At 40.5% G+C, this 18,045-nt stretch overlaps 1 protein-coding gene across 9 annotated transcripts in view; it reads right to left on the bottom strand.

The window, feature by feature from the left end:
• Positions 1 to 18,045, bottom strand: part of zc3h13 (zinc finger CCCH-type containing 13) — a 98,037-nt gene that overhangs the window by 72,658 nt on the left and 7,334 nt on the right. For 8 of the 9 annotated variants that reach the window (XM_048540330.2, XM_048540336.2, XM_048540335.2 and 5 more), the window contains exons 2-3: positions 6,474 to 6,606; positions 821 to 930 (exon numbers count right to left, since the gene is read on the bottom strand). In XM_048540330.2, the coding sequence (XP_048396287.2) occupies positions 821 to 930; positions 6,474 to 6,590 (227 nt within the window). In that variant the 5' untranslated portion in view covers positions 6,591 to 6,606. Of the gene's footprint in view, positions 1 to 820; positions 931 to 6,473; positions 6,607 to 15,974; positions 17,078 to 18,045 lie in introns of all 9 variants that reach the window. The other variant, XM_048540331.2, reaches the window with a different exon arrangement.

The raw sequence follows: 18,045 nt of genomic DNA, 5'->3' as shown, positions 1-18,045 counted from the left end.
GCTACTTTCAAAGGTAAAAGACCCCAAACCTACAATGAACAGGACAAGTGTGATATACGAAATACCATGCAGCAATTGCAAGAACCAATACATAGGACAGATGGGCAGGAAACCCGCCACCAGGATACACGAACACCAACTCGCCCCAAAATGGCATGACCTCGTTTCTATTCAATCTGACAAAAAAGGACATCAGTTTAACAGAGACACCGTAAGAGTACGAGGGCAAGCAAAGCAAAGACAAGTATGAGAATTCTTAGAAGCCTGGTTTTCATGAACAAACTTGTAGGTTCACAAGTTTGCCAGTAACAAACATGTTGAAATAGACCCCACCTACCTACCACTATGGAGCAAAACCAGAAATGGACCCACCTAGCATGGGCTACATAAATTCAGAATGGAACAGAACAACAGCACTTTAATGGAGGCTAGACAGCACTGAAGATGTCACTTAGAAGAGAGATAGAAAGCTTGCACAAGAACCAGTCAGCTTGGTGAACCAAACAACAACTCTTTAAATAAACATTTAAATACAGGAAATCTGTTGCATTACTCAAGGTGTGGAGCTGCCAGTGTTGGACTGGGGTGGATAAGGTTAAAAATCACACAATACCATGTTATAGTCCAACAGATTTATTTGAAAACACAAGCTTTTGAAGGAGTAAGACCATTACCCAAAGTGATTTGGAACATGTTTTATAAAGTATTAATGTATCATGTACACATAAATATGTAGTTGGTGATCTAAATGCCAGCAAGTAAAATGATTATTTAGGACATTGTATTTAAGGGTTTCTAAAATAAATAAATTATATTTTACCTTCTGTATGTGGCACTATATCCTTTACCTCTGGGTGAGGATCCATGCGTGAACCTACAAGTGTTCCCATATGGACACAGCCCAGTTTTCATCCAATTACGGCATTGTGTCTAGAGAAAAATAAACAGATTTTGTCATAATACTATTATTGAGAATAGATTTTAAAGATGGAGTCACCTAATTCAGTAAACATGGACCGTTATTTTTGTAACTTTTAATTTAAGCCTGTTTCAAAAACCAAGTGAACAAAAAGCAGGCTTTCAAATATTCAAATATTTAGGCCATTCATGGTTCAAAGAAAACATTTTTGTTAAATATGTGGGTTATTCTGCCTTTTGGCTTAAGGTAACATTTGCAAAGACCTGAATAACATTCACTGAAAGCCAATAGGTCAAAATTTAACATAATGTTACCAGGCCAAGCTACTGCTTGTGACTTAGTAAATACATTTTTAACACTGGTGTTAAAATGATAATGCATGTTGTGACCAGATTTTGAAAATTATGAACAAAATTTCTTTAAATTTCATTATATAGAATTCATTGCTGTAGAACAGCAGGTAATTTCATGAAACGTGTCAAATCAATTTTCCAGTTTTCAAAATGATTCTTTTCTTTGCCGGATTAAATCACAGCAAACTTCCAATATATAGTGAAAACAAAGTTGAAATTGCTTCCTCACCAACTATAAGCTAGAGTAAATAAATTAAACTTTGAAAAGTTTGCTGCCACTTTGGGACATAATTAATTATGCTAATTTGGAGTATCATGGTTTCCCTGTCCTTCCCTGCTTATAGCTACAGGAAATCAGCTGTTATAGCTTGTCATGCTTGACTGCCATTTGTGATTCTCGCATATCCATAGTAATTCATCTGACTATTGTTAATTACCAGTTCTGGGTAACTGTGATGTGAAATTAGCCGCTACAAATGGGCTGAAAATTTACAATGGTTATTTTTTCTGCTTATGCGAGTCATTTTAGAAACTAAATGCCATTCTCCGGAATTATCAAAACTAGACAGACCGGAGCTGCCTGCTTGCTCCTGGATCAAGGTTTATTTTTCTTGGTAGCTGCCAAATCTGGCTTTAAACAATAGTTTTATCATAAAGTTAATTTTAGGATGTGAAACTTATCACTCAATATAAAAGGCATTGCAATGAACAAATTATGGATTTAGCACTGAAATTTCTTTCAAACCATTTTGTGTAAAGTAACCAAATAGTTAATCCACAGAAATCCAAATTTCTCAGCATGTGTTGGCCTGTTAAAATATCCCATTCAGTAATTTTATATATTGAGATTACTGGCATCTTTTAATGGGATGAATGTTGCTCACCTTATTCGCCCAACAAATATCCTAGTTCTGCAAGTTTCTTGGGTTTAATGGGCTTGATTTTAGTTCAACAGCTTAAGTATTAAAAACTTAGTTTTTCAGATAAAGGCTAAGTACCAAAGTGCCACTCTGCCCTTGCCTTTTATTTCTGTAATGATGGACATTTTATTTCTCTACTTTCTAAAATCTTGTAACTGAAGAAGCTGTAACTTTTTATTGTACTCATTGAGCATATGTGACAATAAAGTGAATTCATTCAAATATATATCCATCAACCTCATAACTCCTTAATTTAGTTAAAGTAACCTGCACTTTTTGGTTGGTTTTGAATATAAACTTAAGTTGATTTGGACTGCTGCACCAAGGGAAATCCATTTTCATGACTTTGGTCACATTTAGAAACTGAGTAAAGTCCATTTCCAAACTCAGCTCCTCTTTTTCATCTGCGCAGTTAAGAATTACAATACCTCAAACCATTGGTGCAAACCACAGGACTCAAGTAATTTTTCTGATAATAGTTCTAAAGGTACATCACTTCAATCCTGTTTATTTAATGGAACTATGAAACAAAAATATGGATCTCACAACTGATTAAGAACTTGATTCCTACTATAAGTCAAATGTATACAACACAATTAGAGCTTCTGAGATCAAATATTATAGATAACATGCTGTAATTTAGATGTCTCTGTTTCTAAACATAATACATACATTTAGAGATGTGATTAATGAGTAAAGTACTGCAGAAATCTGAAACAGAACCAGAAAATACCAGGAATACACAACAGGTCAGTCAGCAGTTATGGAAGAATTTAAAAAAGTATGTACTTTTTCACAGGAGTCTGCTCATAAATGAAAACTTGGCAGTTTAATGCATGACATTAACAAATGTGCAGAGTGCTCCTGGATGTAACAGTTACAGCCTAGTGTTCTGAGTTTGTTGCGTGATATTTCTGAAGTTATTGCTCAAAATGTAGGTTTTATATGGCACTTTCTATGAACAACATATGGTCTATATTTTGATTTTATGGTGTATAAGTGATTCATAGATATATTCCTTTTACATACTTATTTTAAAAACTACAAAAGTGGTTCTCAATTTTAAGTGAGAAAACTTGGTATTATTGAACAAGCGCTCCAGTCAATAATGTTTCTTTAACTAGTGCAGAGCAAGTAGAGTGGTTATCTTTCATCTAATTATAAAAATTCCAAAATGCTTATTAACAACTGGAACTTGCTGGAGAAACCTAAACAATGGCTGCAGTCAAGCAAAAATAGCATAATCAACAACTATTCTACCTCAGGATGCTGCATGCCAAGATTATCATTTCCACTTGTTCATTCAGAATATTCAGCAGTCTGGCTAACAATATCACAAATGTGCCTGACTCAAACTCACTGCTCTCATTCTCTCAATGACTGATGAGAGATATTTCATGAGAATGTGTTTGACGTGCATTAACACATGATAAGATTTTATAGTTAGCTTTATTTTGACTAGAATAACTGAAAAATCGCACTACAGATGTGCGCCAACCTACGTGTTCAGAAATGCTATCCCCTATATTATGAGAGTATCTTAAACTTCATGGTATAAAATTACAACTAAAGTCCAAATACTTTCTTGATGTCATGCATGATTACAAAATTATTCTCTGAAAGGAAACTGGAGATGATACAGGTGTTTTCACAGTTTAATCGGATTCAAATTATCCTTGTGAACTATAATATAGGACACTAGCTGCATCTCATGCATTTTCCAAACATACAAAACAGCAGTACTTTGTGAGCTGGTATAATGTGCAAGAACCCATAAATACATTTTATGCTGAATTTTCATAATATTTACATTTAAGATTTTCCAGATACTTCATGCTCCTGCAGCATTATTGAAAGCATTTCCCCGAATTCACAAAAAGTGATAATATTGTTCTAAGTATAGATCACAGAATCCCTACCGTGTGGAAACAGGCCCTTCAGCCCAACAAGTCCACACCAACCCACAGAGCACCCCACCCAGATCCATCCCCCTATAACCGACCTAACCTACACATCCCTGAACACTACGGGCAATTTAGCATGGCCAATCCACCTAGCCGGGACATCTTCAGACTGTGGGAGGAAACCAGAGCACCCAGAGGAAAAGCACGCAGACATGGGGAGAATGAGCAAACTCCAAACAGACAGTTGCCAGAGGCTGGAAACAAACCAGAATGCTGACGCTGTGAGGCAGTAGTGTTAACAACTGAGTCACCGTGCCACCCCATCTACATTTCTCCCAAATTAACCTTCTTTTACTTCATTATCTTAAGTAGAGACATTTTTACCTTAAAACAATAGAAACAAAAGTAAAGAAACAACACATCACATGCTGATCAGCTAATGGGGCCTACTGAGTGCACCTTGCCGTAAGATTTGTTTTTTAAGTTATAGTTTTAAAGAGAGAGAACTGGGATTCAGATGACATAAAGTAGCCAGTTTGGCGCATACCACGGCGCTGAAGTGAACCAATAATATCAGTCAAAAACGTTATACCTTAGTGCAAATTGGGCACTTAATTTCCGGACAGCACAGTCACTAGGTAGAATATTTTTAATGAATTCGGTAATCACGTATTTTAGAGTGGGAAGGCTCTCTGCAGGTACGTTTTATTTAAGGCAAAAATTTCATTATTGTTTAAGTGATTTATGCTGCAAATAACATCTAACAGTGATGTGTATACTTGCTGCATTACACATATTATTTAGTGTGCGTTTTTACATTGATTATGTGGACCTCTAGATCGTTCGGTACACTCCTGGTCAATGAAGAGTTTGCTGTACGAGGAAGTGGATCTGTTCCCCATTGTTGCATTTAGTGTTATCAAGTACTTCCAGATCTGGAAGATCCCAGAATGAACTTCTGGTATGCTCTATTTGAGTGCCTTAACCCATTCATTAGAAAATCATCCTTTCATATGCTAGTGGAGTGTCAGTGGAAGGAGAATTTCCTTCACCAACTATTCTTGAAGTGGCATTATTTGCTTCAACAACTATGTTAGATTTCTCTCTGACTGGGGCTGCAAACCAGAGCCAAACGAAACACAGTGCTATGAATTGGACTGTGGCTATCCGTGAGCATTTCATTTAAAGTTCACAGAGCCGAAAGAGATGGGAGTTAAGGTAGGATTAAGTTTTGTTTCAAAGGTGAAAGAATTGAGTTCACATTCCCCAGTTTTCACGCTAACTAGCTTCCAGGCCATCACTGAAATCACTCCTGTAAAGCATTATCGTATTTTCAGAACACAGCCCATAAATATTGAAGTTGGTGCATGAACATTGCTCAGGATACTGTCACAAGTACATTTTCAGAACAATGACTCTCTGACATGGATTTCTACTCCGTTGGAGTACAGAAGTTCAAAAAATAATTTGTACTATATCTACAAATGATCAGGACAATATGTACCAAATTAATTAGCGAGAGGTAGACAATGATTATCAGGACAGCAAGGATATCACAAGTAAAATCACAAGTACTATAAAAACACAATGCTGATTAAAACAATGTTTAAATGACAATCAATTTTAATATTTGAGAAACACATTTACGAAGTTTTTGAATTTTTGAGGACCCTCCACTGGGTGTACTTCACATCTGAATTAGTATTTTGGCTTAATGTAAATTACTGTTTCAATTAAGCACTTTAAAATGTTTATGAGGTATTTATGATACATTGAACATCAGTCAACTTCTTCCATAAACTTCAACCTGCATTTGATTTGAGCAGATCTGAACACTCCCAACCTCAGGTCTAAGCACTCCACTTTAATCTATCCTCTTTCTCTGATCAACTATCATTTGCATACTGTATATAGCTCAAGAGCCTTCTTGGCTATCCGGCTGTGTTGTTTCAGGATAATAATGGAAAAATACAACGTAAGAAAAATGCAAAAGGAGCTATTGCTCTGCAATATCATGGAAGCAAACACACAGAAGTATTACCACTGTAATCAATTTGATCTTAAATTATCATTGTTTGACACAGTGGCACATGCATTAGAAAGTGGGTTGAAGCATACCTATTGCTCAGTTTAAAAACATACAAAGAAAATGAGAAATACATTTCAAAAAGGACAAAACTAAAACTCAATTCCCTTTCAGAACATGCATCCAGAATTATAAACTGAACTCAAAAGATATTATTAGATTAACAGCTCTGCAATGATTAAATGCAACTGTACCATTCACTGTGTGCTGGTATTTGTCCAGAGTATCCAGTTAAAAAAAATTCAGTAAAAATACTAGAAAGTAAAAGCTGTCCCCATCATAAATACTGACCTCAGCACTTGAACCTGTGCTAGGCCCAAGCCTTTCAAACACACTGGGTCTACGTGATGTGCTCTCAGAAATGGTCTTTGAATTTTCAACAGTAACCTTCCTCCTCACTTTTGACATTCTGATTCATTGGAAGCTAAAAATAAAAAGACAACCATATGAAAGTGTATAGCACAACATCTCGGCTTTCTCAATTTCATTTACAGCTTTAATCACAATAAAAAGAAAACTAAAACGCTGCACGTAGCTCTGGGCTAAGTAGATTATACAACGAAAGACTTTGCCTGGGAGCATAAATTTGCAAGTGGAAATACTAGATTTAAAGAACAGGCATCCTGGGTTAAAACAGGTACTTAGTCATGGTATGGGATTATCTTAAATTACCATCACTGGTTTACTATCTATTTCCTTAAGGAGCCACAGCACTACTACTTATAATCGCAAGACATAAGCAAAACGTGGATAGGTTCAACTCATTTTAGCTCACACGTTCAGTGAAGCCTACAGTCCCACATCAACGTAATCAGCTACCCTGACCTTCATTCCATTCGTTAATTACTCTTTGTGAAGAATTTCATGACATCAGGGCTAAATTTGCCTTACCTTACAAGGATTGTCGCTTCTCACTGTGGGATGGATTCCTTCCCTAATATTTGCAAGACAATTTATAAATGCAAAAATCTTCGGGATAATTTTCCAAGAATTTGCAATCAGAATAGAACCAGAGGATGAGACTATTGCATCACTGTCATTTCCAACAAGGCTCCGCACTGACAACAAAACTTTGTGATGCTATGTAGACTTAACACAAGAGGGAGAGCCAGATAACTCGCCCATAGATGTGAACACAGTGGTATAATATACACAGAGAAGTCATTGGAGAAGATATTAAACAGCAATGGGCCATTCAGCACCTTGAACATAGCTCACCATTCTATCAGACCATAGATGACCTGTTCTTAAACTCTTTGGGGGTAATAATGACCTAACAAAGCAACACAAAACAGTTCAACATGTTCAGCAGCCGACTTCACACCACTCCATTTTATTTTACATTGAAATGGAAAATAGACTGCAAAGAAAGAGCTTAAACTTATCGGCTATGTGAACTTCAGTGTTAAGAAGACGGCACAGTGAAGTAGCAGCTAATGATTCACTCCTGTTTTATCCTGCTGGTTTTACCCCTGATATTTGCCTTTATTCCATCCCTTTGAATGCCCTTGCCTAACAAAATCTGTCAATAGTAAGTTTGAAAATTTCAATTAACCTAACATCCATGTTTTGTTAGAGCACGTGCTTTCATACCAAACTGGCCCAGCACTACTTTGAAAATAATGGCTTTTTGAGCTGAACTGTAAAGATTCCTAACTGTAGGGTTTCTATGAACTTTCCTACTTGCATAGCTCCATCTTCTTTTCCTTCTTATCCATCCTCCTAAATGAATACTTAGTTCCCAGTCCTGATCAACACGCAATCACATTTCTGTAATGACAATCATACCATTTCCACTTACCTCTTACCTCTGGCATCTTTACATAGAATCATACAGCATGGAAGCAGACCCTTTGGTCCAACCAGTCCATGCCAAATATAACCCCAAACTAAGCTAGTCCCACCTGCCTGCTCCTGGTCCCTATCCTTCCAAACCTTTCCTATTCATGTATCTATTCCAAGGCATTTTAAACATTGAAACTATACCCATATCCACTACTTCCTCAGGAAGTGCATTCCACATGCAATCCACCCTCTGTGCAAAAGAATTCCCTCTCATTTCTTTTTTAAAATCTCTCTCCTCTCTTAAAAGTGTACCTCCTCATTTTGAAACCCCTCCATCCGAGGAAAAAGACAATTACCATTAACTCTACCTACACCTCTCAATTTTTCATAAACTTCCATCAGGTCGCCTCTCAGCCTCCTATGTTCCAGTGAATAAAGTCCCAGCTTATCCACCCTTTCTTTATAACTCAGAACTTCTATACCTGCAACATCCTGGTATATCTGTACTGAATGCTAACCAGCTTAATAATATCCTTCCCATAGCTGGGCGATCAGAACTGGACACAGTATTCCAGAAAAGGCCTCACCAATGTCCTGTACTCAAAGGACTGAGCAATGAAAGCAGGTATGTCAAACAGCTTTTTAACCTCCCTGTGTTTATGTGACGCAATCTTCAAAGAATTATGTACATGCACCACTAGATTCCTCTGTTTTACAACACGAGGCAAGGCCCCTCATCATCTACCTTGTTACAAATGCTGCATGTGTTCAGGTAGAGCGCCCTTGAAATGTGTTGCTTTGACAACTTTCTACATTCAAAGTATACCCCATGATCACCTTTGCTTCTCTGTCTTCTCATCTCACTAGCAGCTTTTCTACCTCCTGTCAAAAACATTACCCTTCTCAATTTGGGTTAACCCTCAGGTTCATCCCCCCAGCAAGACAGTTTAAACCCACCACAACAGCACCAGCAAATCTCTCTGTGGGAGCCAGCATTCTTTGAGAGCCATTGCCCAAAATTGGAGGGAGCTCTCCAGATATGATCAGAGCACGATGTTGTAAACAGGAAAACCCTTTCTAACAGCACTGTACCTATCCATAGCGGACAGGAGCAACTGAAGGTCGCAGCTACCTTTACAAGGGCAATTATGGATGGCAATAAAGCTGGCCTTGCCAGTGATACCCAAGTTCCACGAAAGAATAACTACAAAGCGTCACTTCTGCATTCCAGCCCCCATGAATTGATCTTATTCTATTAACCTTCTTAACTACTTTTTGTATGTGATCTAACTTAGTGGTTCATGCAAAATGCCAGCAAAACTGCATTGCTGTGCACAGCTCCTAACCCCCATGTTCAAAATGTCTTGTCAAATTTGTCTCTCAGATTCAAGGTGTAGAATCTCTCATTTTAATATGTGGAGTCGACCTATCGATTGTCTTGCTCACTTTTTTATATTTCTTTGTAAATTTCTGCTTCTGCCAGCATAGAAGTGTTGCTGTGTAATTGCTATGTGACCCAACTGCAAATTTTATCAATCCATTATCAATCATCAAATGATTTATCAATCAATGTCACAATGCTATTTTTAATTCTCTTTGCCTTAGTCTCTGTAAAATGTATCAAATTACTTCTGAAAATCGAGACAGACAACATCACAGACATTGCTTTACCATAATACTGACCACCTCAAAATATTCAAGTTAAACCCATGCAGATCTTTTCTGTACTGCCATATTTGCATAAATTTTAAACGCTCTGTCCCTATTGTAAATTGTATTACAGTTCTCCTCAATTGTAAAACAGTCTGCACCATTACATCACATAAAGACAACATCCACATCTTACTGTCGAATCACAAGTAAAAAGAATACCTTGCATTAAGAGTAATGTATAGCTTTCATCAGGTTTTGTACTAAGGAGGGAAGATGGATTCTTATTTTATTTTTAAAGTTGCTCTTGTGAGCTTGATACCGAGAAATTTTAATGCCTGTTTGTTTACATGCATCTTTACCGAGATTTTACAAACTTTTAAAGTGAACAGATGGGATATAATTTAATGTATTTAAAAGAAAGAAAGAACAATGTGCTGTGAAAATGATTAAGGCAATATTGCCATTTGGTAAGAGGCGAAACAAAAATGCCACACTTTGTGGAACTAAGGCATTTCAGCTGCAGAAATACACGGGCGGCAAATATGCCAACCTTGCTAAGGGAAAGAAATACGAGGCCAAAAGGACAAACTCAACTGGTCCAGGTCGCTTGACACACCCAAAGTGGTGTATCGAAGATTCAGGAGTGGATTCCGCAAGAGGAAAGCCCAAAGCCCAGATGTGTCACAACGGTTTCCTCCAGCACTGCATAAACTATTAGCGTATCAACACAATAAATGAAGCTCAGAACCGGAAAGTTTTAAAAATTGCCAAAAGATAACAACAGACACTGAAAAGTCCTGAACGGAGTCACGCAGTCAATGTACATATGTACCAGAAATTGGAAGCAGGATGTTAAACACTTCTGTCAGAAATCTTGCAACACAGCCGGAAAATGAGTTTCAGGACCTTCTAGCGTCTGCTCTGAGGCTTATGTAGCAATGAGCTGCATTTGCAGTTTAAGGTGTCTTAACTGAAGAAAAAGAAACTGAACGCAGACATTTGCCAAAAGGAAGCTGATTGCAGCTGTGCTAGCCTTGTGCTTGATGTGAGTTCTGTAATTATTGTGGTGAGGCAAGGCTGAAGATAAGTCAACCGAATTACATTTGAGCTGCTTTAAATATACGATATGTTTCTACTGTGACGCTCTGATTTCAAAATACAAATTATGTGCAATATTTATATCTGACCTGCAAGTACGAACATCTCATTCTGGCATTACGTAGTTCAAGATGACTAATTCACATATAACTCAATTATCAGAAGAAAAAAAGACTATAATTATTGCTTTGTGATAACCCACAGTTCAAAGGGGCACTACACAAAAGTTTCACGTAATCTTCATTACACTTCATTAGAATAATAGGGATAATACTGTAGTTGTCAGTTCTGCCTGTAGAAGACAATATCACAAACTTAAAAATTCTCATTCAATGGCAAGGACTTAAGACTGTAATACTCGGTTTATCAATTAGAAAAAAAGACACCAACAATGCCAATTTTGGATAGTAAACTTTATATATTAAAGCATAGTTTTCTATCACTCAAAATATTCTGAGAAAAAGTACTAGTGCAGTGACAGTAGTCAAGGGGGATAATTTGAGACTATTTATGATCCTCACTTGTAAAACATAACTGCAATAACATTCAGGTTTCCTCAAGAACAGAACGCAGCTGAGTTTTTCCAGAGTGGAAGAACTTAAACTCAACCTTTAACATTCACTGAACTGAAATCTGCGCTCCAGGTTGGAATTCTGTAACTAACCTCAGCACCTCAGAGACATAGAGAAGAGATGTGGTCAGTCAGAGTTTCTATTTGACCAATATCCAGTGACCTATGCAGAAAAATAAACATGCTTATTTTCTAGTGATGGGATAGAACTAGGCATGGCCATAATACTGTTAACAGGATAACAGTCTACCAACAGTCACTATCCGATCTCACACCCAAAGTGTAGGAGTTTAACAAAGGCACTGGATCACAAACAAAACTGTGGAAAATAATCTGAAAGTTAGTGCGCACAGTAGAAAATTTCCAAATGAAACCCAAATAGGTTGGGCTGGTTAAAGTCAAAATTTGGTGTAGCTTATTGTAACAATATATTAAATAGATCATACAATAAACAGTTGATCTGAACTTGTACAGCAAAACGAACCAACAAAAATACATCAACATCCACAACTGACATGCAATGTGAAACGAAAAACCTGAGAGGAGGAACACACTAGGTGGAAAAAGAACTTCATTTAAAAGAAATATGGTTAGGCATAGAGCAACAAGCTATTTGAACCTTCTTGCTCATACTCAAATTTAACTTATTTATGCTATTTTGAGTGAACATTAGAAAATGCACAAGATGCTGTAGAAATGCACTGTATTCCCTCCAACTTGGAGAGGAACTTAGAGTAGATGACTGATGCTGTATCCTCCCAAACTAAAATGCACATGTAAACTATAAAAGGTCAGGTTTTATGCTTTTGGCTTCATGTCTCAAAAATATCTGCGTATTCACTTCCCATTTTAGCAACACAGCCTGCACAACTAAACAGGAAGTCATTCCAGATATTGACATGCATTGCTCCAATTATATGATATACATTTAGGTCCAAATTGTCACCAAGCAGTTCAAAAATACATTCTTCTTTTCATTATATCACTAATTCCTAGGTGTCTTGGGCTGATAATATGGTCCCAGATCCATTCATTCTCAACATCAGCACATACTATGTCAGCTCCAAACATGCATAGAGGTGGAACCTACTGCTATTCTATTACTCCCACACATAAATATTCTTCAAACTTCTCAGGCTCAGACCATGCATGAATAACTGAAAATGAGCAGTAAACTGTCCTTTCGACATTGAAAACTCTATAGTATTGCTGTTTTACACAGTCAATAGCACCAAATTAAAGTTTAAGAACTTGCCCAGATTTTCAGTACTCACATGCACCTCAGTTGTAAGGTCTTTTGGCCAAATTAATAGTTTTAAGTATTACCTCTATACAGATCATTTTGCTCTATCCCGGAAATCCTTTCTTGGAAACGTGTCTATATTCCAGCCAACACACATCCCTCCAAAACAAAAGCATCCCGCAAAGTAGTAGTGCAGTCTTCCCAGGATTGTCAACACATCTAACTGTGCTCACCTAAACTGGAGCATAGCTTGCTATCATTAAATACTTCACATATCACGAAGGACATGGAATTCAAGTCATTTACCAAATGAAAGAGCAAGCTCCCATACAGATAGTAAACTGAGTGCAGGACATCAAGACTGATCAAGATTACTTCATCAGAACTATCAGCAAGTCATGCTTCTTGTTGGCCAATGTCGGTAGGGAACGTGGTCAGCATCTTCTAGGTCTCTTAATCCACTCCAGATTTGAGTATTAATGCCAGAGTACAGGCATTATTTTCAGTCCAATTTTCATTTGAGCATCTCAAAGTTTGGAATGACATTCTCTATTTTTGTCAGCAAACACAAAGGCCTTGTTAACTAACGGAAATTTGTAAAAGCAAGAAACAGAATATGTGTGGGTGGGTGGGAAGAGGAGAAGGGGACAACACACCAGTCAACCAGTAACTACTGTGACATTGGCTAAATCAACCAGCAATTCAACTGCCAATTCCTTTACTAACCCAGAAACACGCAGGCCGATTCCACCTCCCAGAGACACCAGCCAAGCGTGCAATCAGAGATGTGACTCAGAATCAGGCTCAAGGGCCCACAGAAGCCCTGAGCAGTGACACAGATGTCACAGGTGGACAATCATGCTTGTTTGCAAGTGATTGTTGCTGCCACTGAGTTTGTGAAAGATTTCTTCTCTGATCACAAGGCCTTAACATTTAATGTAGTGAAGTTCTATTCAGCAATTGGCTCAAATAGCAATTCAGAATTTAACCAACTCATCATTTAAAAGTGCAGTAGACACAACAGGAAGAACTGAGTAAGCTTAAAAACAGCTCTGACAAAATGAAAATACGTATTTTAAATAGTATGCAGACAAAATGATTGGGCAAGCTTTTTAAAGACAAATTCCCAATTCTGCCTTAGCTAACTGCATTCTGAATGTCTCCACGAACTCCAGCAGCCCCGTGCTGAACAATGTGCCAACGCAGGCAATCAGTATCTTCAGATCATACATCAGCCATTTAGAAATTAGGTCAGTCTTTTGCCTCTTAACATTCAAGCACATTGCAGGATCTCTAGATATTGATCAGGCACAGAAGCCTGGCCGATCCTCCTTTCCCCAGCCTAAACACATCAAGCATCAACAAAAAAAGCAAAGAACTGTTGATGCTGGAAATCAGAAACAAAAACAGAAATTGCTAGAAATACTCGGCAGGTCTGGCAATATCTGGAGACAAAACACAGTTAACGTTTTGGGTCCAGTTCTAAAGGAGGATCACTGGATCCAAAATATTAACTCTGCTTTGTCTCCAGTAATGCTGCCAGACCCGCTGAGATTTTCCAGCAATTTCTGCTTTCATTTCACACCCAAACATCATCCCAGCGAAAACCAACCATGTCTAAACCAAGTCTAGCAATGCAACAGTCTTCATAGTTGCATTTTACATAAGAGAATGCATTTACCAAGGAAGTCACAGAGAAAACTTGGCCTTCCTTGATACAAGATAAATTGCTGGTTTAAAATGAATTTCATGGTACATACTGTTGTATGGATTACATAAAGATACAAAGACTGAATGGCATATTTAGCCAGCATACAACTTCAAACTGAACCGTGCGGATAAAGTAACAGGATACAAGTTTAAACTTGTAAAAGGCAAACTTAGGACTGGTATCTAGAAGTTCTTCACACAGAGTTTTCAGACAAATCATCAGATAAAGGCCAAATAGCCACTCAGAAACCACGAGATCTTGGGTGGGCCAGGGGATGATAGTTGATTTTTCTAATTATCTGGTTCCTAGTAGATGAATGAGCTACAAAGGGTTTTTCTGGCTCCTATTTACCTTCTGATCTCCACAAATGACACCCTGCTTCTAGCCATACTGAATTTCTCCAAATTGACATTTGGCAATTTCTTTTCACCCTCTATTGCCTTACACTTTTCTCCCTTATAAAAGAAACAACAAACTACAAATTTAGGGCACAGTTTCACTATACGATTTACTCTCCAATGTCTTGCCCACTTGTGGAGTCAGACTGCATCTGCAGGGCACTTGACCACAGTTTAGAAAAATCTTGCCCTCATACCACATGTACACTGAAGTCCTTCAAGCAAAAAGTGCTGCATAGCCTTTCTTCTATTCCTTAACCCTGGATGTCAAAACCAATTATTGCACTCTTATCAGCACCCTGGCAGAATTCAGCTGGAATTCTGGTATGTGCAGCAGAACTGTACATTGCTGTCACCAGTAAAGCCACTGGGAAAAATCTTTTTTTTAAAAATATGCCTCAGCTTTTCAAAGAACTTAAACCACAACGAGCCATTACATGAAGTGGTGTTTTTTTATCCCTCTATTCATTTGTGAGATGTGTGTGTCATCGCTGGCCAGCATTTATTGCACATCCCTAATTGTTCACGAGTAGGTGGTGAGCTGCCTTCTTGAACTGCTGCAGTCTATCTGCTGCACGTAGACCCACAATGTTATTAGGGAGGGAATTCCGGGACTTTGACCCAGCAACAATAAAGGAACGGTGATATATTTCCAAGTCAGGGTAGTGAGTGGCTTGGAGGTGGTGCTGTTCCCAAATGCCTGTTGCCCTTGTCCTTCTAGATGGAAGTGGTTGTGGGTTTGGAAGGTGCTGTCTGAGGATCTTTGGTGGATTTCTGCAGTGCATCTTGTAGATAGTATGCACTACTGCTACTGAGTGTTGGTGGTGGAAGGAGTGGATGTTTGTGGATTTAGTGCCAATCAAGAGGACTGCTTTGTCCTTGATGGTGTCAAGTTTCTTGAGTGTTGTTGGGGCTGCACCCATCCAGGCAAGTGGGGAGTATTCCATCACATTCCTGACTTGTGCCTTGTAGATGGTGGACAAGCTTTAATGAGTTAGGAAGTTTTGGGAAAGACTACTCTTCAAATACCATAATGCACCAAACTCTTAAATTGAGTACACCACTATTTTTAAAATCCCTATTCATTTTTGTTTTAGAGGTTATTATATATTTAAAAGATCCATTAGAGAAACATAGTAAATTTGAAATTTCCAACTCTCAAGCATAATGGGCAATAACCTCATTCTGTGCTGCTGCCTCTACAAATTTGAAGAGAAATACATTGGTTTTCTTGACTCTCAAGCATGAAGAACACGACACCAGGCACACAAAAAAAAACTTTGGGGCATGTTTTCCTGGTGCTTGAAATACATGGCTGCATTGGCAAACTTACCAAGCGTTAGACAGGAAACAAAGTTGAGGAGAACATTGTTTGTTAGATTACTCAAGGGATAGTCCTTGAAAAGGAGCTACCTCCTTGATAAATCATTCCGTGATGTTAACTATGGGGGCTTTCATTTGTGGCGCAGGGCAAAAGTGAAGATAGTCCTATCGGACCAATCGGCTACCAGCTCATGACAGAAAGACGACTAGTGGTGGTTTAGACTTGAGGGTCACCATGTCTCAGGCATGGGGAGAGGTTGAGATGGAGAAACCTTCACGGGGAGATCAGGTGGTGAAGGAATTGAACCCACAGTGCTGGCATCATTCTGCACTGAAAACGAACCGTCCGGCCAACTGATCTAACCAATCCCAAAGTTGTGGTACAAAACTGGTGCTATCACATAATATGCCCATTATACATCATGACCCAAAGGAATGAAAACCATGCCGGCATGCACAAGTGACATACGTGCTTCTGCTAGTTGACAATAAGTTCTACCCCTCAACATCAACTGTGGATCAACTGGTAGCACTTGCCAAAGAGGCACAAGTTTATAGCTACTCTCAAGTACAAGTACAAGACTGAGATTCTGATGCTGCAGTGAGGGAGTGCTACTCTGTCAGAGGAATGAGAGGTCAAATCAAGGCACAATCTGCCGGCTCGAGTGGATGCAAAAAGATCCCATGCACTGTTGCAAAGAAGAGCAGCGGAGCTGTCCTTGGTGTCCTGGCCAATATCTGTCCCTCAATCAGCATCACAAAAAACAGATGATCTGGTCACTGCTGCTTGTGGGTGAGTAAGGAATCGGCTGCAGTTTCCCTTTTACACAGAAAAAAACGATGACACTTCCGAAGTAATTCGCTGGCTGCAAAGTACTTGGAGACATCTCGATGTCCACTCTGCGTGGATAAATCCTCTCTTTTCAGAGATTCTGAAGAAAGGTTACTGAACCCGAAACTGTTAACTCTGTGATTTCTCTCCATAGGCGCTGCCAGACCTGCTGAGCTTTTTTATTCCCCCAGTAATTTCTGTATTTGTTTCCTCTCTTTTTTTCAGGACGCTTCGCAGGTGAGGCGATTCAAACCCATTTTAACACAGGCTTCCAGCTGCAGCTGCCAGGGCAAGGAGGGTGACAGATAATATGAATCTTGTAAGTGAGTCCTTCTGAGTGTGGGGGGAGGAGGACTGGCGGGGGTGCGGGGGGAGGAGGACTGGGGGGGGCGGAGGGAGGAGGACTGGGAGGGGGAGGAGGACTCGGGGGGGAGGGGGAGGACGATGACGACTCGGGGAGGAGGGGGGAGGAGGGGGACAACTCGGGGGGGGGGGACGACAACTCGGGGGGGGGGGACGACAACTCGGGGGGGGGGACGACAACTCGGGGGGGGGGACGACAACTCGGGGGGGGGGACGACAACTCGGGGGGGGGGGGACGACAACTCGGGGGGGGGGACGACAACTCGGGGGGGGGCGGAGGACTCAGGGGGGGGGCGGAGGACTCAGGGGGGGGGGCGGAGGACTCAGGGGGGGGGGCGGAGGAGGACTCGGTGGGGGGGGGGAGACTCGGTGGGGGGGGAGACTCGGTGGGGGGGGGAGGAGGGGGACTCGGTGGGGGGGGGAGGGGGACTCGGTGGGGGGGGGGACTCGGGGGGGGGCGAGGACTCGGGGGGGGGGAGGACTCGGGGGGGGGGAGGACTCGGGGGGGGGAGAGGGAGGAGGACTCGGGGGGGGGAGGGGGAGGAGGACTCGGGGGGGGAGGGGGAGGAGGACTCGGGGGGGGAGGGGGAGGAGGAGGACTCGGGGGGGGGGAGGGGGAGGAGGAGGACTCGGGGGGGGGGGAGGGGGAGGAGGACGACTCGGGGGGGGGAGGACTCGGGGGGGGAGGGGGAGGACGACTCGGGGGGGGGGGAGACGACTCGGGGGGGAGGGGGAGGAGGACTCGGGGGGGGAGGGGGAGGAGGACTCGGGGGGGGAGGACTCGGGGGGGGGACTCGGGGGGGGGACTCGGGGGGGGGACTCGGGGGGGGGACTCGGGGGGGGGACTCGGGGGGGGGGACTCGGGGGGGGGACTCGGGGGGGGGGA

The sequence above is a fragment of the Stegostoma tigrinum genome, chromosome 12 (assembly GCF_030684315.1).
Source record: "Stegostoma tigrinum isolate sSteTig4 chromosome 12, sSteTig4.hap1, whole genome shotgun sequence".
Lineage (NCBI taxonomy): Eukaryota > Metazoa > Chordata > Chondrichthyes > Orectolobiformes > Stegostomatidae > Stegostoma > Stegostoma tigrinum.
Note: the sequence above shows the minus strand (reverse complement) of the source record. Positions and strands in the feature narration are given on the sequence as shown.